General features: G+C 49.0%; 1 protein-coding gene across 1 annotated transcript; it reads left to right on the plus strand.

Moving 5' to 3' along the window:
- Positions 1-868: 868 nt before the first annotated feature.
- On the plus strand, positions 869-2,164 carry LOC103267700 (olfactory receptor 6J1-like). The gene is given in 2 exon segments (XM_008065288.1): positions 869-1,830; positions 2,122-2,164. Coding segments are annotated over 2 exon segments (1,005 nt in total).
- The last annotated feature ends 754 nt before the right edge of the window (positions 2,165-2,918 follow it).

Here is a 2,918-nt window from a genome sequence, read left to right on the forward strand (position 1 = left end):
CCTTTTGCTTCTGCCTTCCAAAGTGGTGGAATTACAGGCATGAGTCACTGAGCCTGGCTTGTGTATTGTTTAAATGTACCATAATTTATTTATTCCATCCCCAATTTCTAGACATCCAAGTTGTTGAACTTTCATTATTTGTTTGTTTGTTTGTTTTTTGTTTTGAGTAGGAGTCTCACTCTGTCACCAGGTGGGAGGGCAGGGGCACTCCCACAGTCACCACAGTCTTGACCTGCTGGGCTCAGGTGATCCTTCCACCTCAGCCTTCCAAGTATCTGGAATCACAGGCATGTGCCACCACGCCCAGCTAACTTTTTGATTTATTGTAGATACGAGGTCTCACCAAGTTGCCCAGGCTGGTCTTGAACCCCTGGACTCAGGCAATTCTCTAGCCTCAGCCTCCCAAAGTTCTGGGATTATGGGCATGAGCCACCACGCCTGGCCTAAATTTTCATTATTATAAGCAATTCTGTGGTGAATATTCTTGTGACACAACCCTTTTTCCATTCCCATGACTGTTTCCTCAGGACGGAAGTAGAATTCTGAATCAAATAATTTGCTCAATTTTAAGATCTTTTATACAAATTGCTAAATTATCTTTTAGAATGTTCATATGAACTATGTGATAGTGTAGGTCTCGGTGCACTCTTGCTCACAGTGAACATTACTATTTTCAAAAACATTGCCTAATTTGATAGGCAAATAATTTAAAACCAAGTTAAATTTGGATTACACATCTAATTGGGAGCCACCGCGTTCTATGTTCGTAGTTTTCTAATGAACAGCCATGGGGTTTTACATGAAATACTCTCCTAAGTGTTATCTCCCTTTGTTCCCTTGGAGCAATTGAGCCTGGCCCACCAGACCCATGGGGAATCAGACTGCTGCAGTGACCGAGTTTATTCTGCGGGGGTTTCCCCTCAGCAGGGAGGTGGAGCTGCTGCTCCTGCTGCTCCTGCTGCTCCTGCTGCCCACATTCCTGCTGACTCTCCTGGGCAACCTGCTCATCATCTCCGTTGTGCTGTCCTACTCCCGCCTCCACACTCCTATGTACTTCTTCCTGTGCAACCTCTCCATCTTGGACATCCTCTTCACCTCAGTCATTTCTCCAAAAGTGCTGGCTAACTAAGGCTCCGGGGATAAAAGCATCCCGTTTGCCGGGTGTATCACCCAGTGCTATTTCTACTTCTTTCTGGCCACGGTTGAGCTTCTCCTGTTGACGGTCATGTCCTATGATCGGTACGCCGCCATCTGCTACCCGCTGCGGTACACCACCATCATGAGCCCGCCTGTCTGCGTTGGGACCGTTGTGTTCTCTTGGGTGGGCGGCTTCCTGTCTGTGTTGTTTCCAATCATCCTCATCTCCCGGCTGCCCTTCTGTGGCTCCAACATCGTTAACCACTTCTTCTGTGACAGTGGGCCCTTGCTGGCCCTGGTCTGTGCAGACACCACTGCCATTGAGCTGATGGATTTTATGCTTTCGTCCACCGTCATCCTCTGCTGCATAGTCCTTGTGGCCTATTCCTGTACGTACATGATCTTGACGACAGTGCGCATTCCTTCTGCAAGCAGAAGGAAGAAGGCCTTTAATACCTGTGCTTCCCACCTGACCATCGTCGTCATTTCTGGGGGCATCACTGTGTTTATTTATGTGACTCCCTCCCAGAAAGAATATCTGGAGGTCAACAAGATCCCCTCAGTACTGACCAGTGTGGTGACTCCATTCCTCAACCCTTTTATATATACCCTGAGGAATGACACAGTGCTGAGGGTCCTCAGGGATGTGTGGGTCTGGGTTCAAGGAATTTTAGAAAAGAGGATGAGAGCTGGGTGCGGTGGCTCATGCCTGTAATCCCAGCACTTTGGGAGGCTGAGGCGAGAGGATTGCCTGAACCCAGGGGTTCGAGACCAGCCTGGGCAACTTGGTGAGACCTCGTCTCTATAAGAAATCAAAAAATTTGCTGGGTATGGTAGCGCGCGCCTGTGGGTCCAGCTACTTGGAAGGCTGAGGCAGAAGGATCACCTGAGCCCAACAGGTAGAGGCTGAGGTAGCTGTGAGCATGCCAATGCACTGCGGCCTGGGTGACAGAGTGAGACACCGACTCAAAAAAAGAGGATAAGGACAGTGCTGAGGAGTAGGTTGTCCTTCAACAAACACCACTAAAGAGGGGCTTCCAATTTACCACCACTTATCTGTTGTATAAAGCTCTGGTATTAGAAACAGAGGAAGCCGGGCTTGGTGGCTCAGCCTGTAATCCCGCGCTTTGGGAGGCTGAGATGAGTGGATTGCTTGAGCCCGCGGGTTCGAGACCCGCCTGGGCAACTTGGCGAGACCTCATCTCTACAATATACCAAAAAAATTAGCCGGGCGTGGTAGTGCACGCCTGTAATTCCGGCTACTTGGAAGGCTGAGGCGGAAGGATCGCCGGAGCCCAGCAGGTCAAGGCTGTGGTGGCCAGGAGCAGCCACTGCACTCCAGTCTGGGCAACAGAGTGAGACTCCAACTCAAAAAAAAAAAAAAAAAGAAACAGAGGAACTGTTTTAGCAAAAGAGTATGGTAGACAAGAAATCCTGAATAGTCTCTTGTGGAAACAAGACTGAGCTTGGAGATAAGGACTGGGACCTGGCTTTAGTTCTAATTTCAAACCTGTGGCCGCTGCTGTGTTACCAGCCACTCTGGCCCTCGGTGCTCTCATCTGAAGTGTGATAGGGCTGGACTTGATGATCTTCAAGTCTCATCCATACTGAATATTAAGAATTGCACGACTGGGCTTGGTGGCTCAGTCTGTAATCTCAGCACTTTGGGAGGCCAAGGTGAGTAGATTGCTTGAGCCCGCGGATTTGAGATCAGCCCAGGCAACTTGGTGAGACCTTGTCTCTACAATACAAAAAAAAAAAAAAAAAAACCGGGGGGGGGA

This window comes from Carlito syrichta, unplaced genomic scaffold (assembly GCF_000164805.1).
Source record: "Carlito syrichta isolate Samal-C Ts95f unplaced genomic scaffold, Tarsius_syrichta-2.0.1 Scaffold308201, whole genome shotgun sequence".
NCBI classification, from domain to species: Eukaryota; Metazoa; Chordata; class Mammalia; order Primates; family Tarsiidae; genus Carlito; species Carlito syrichta.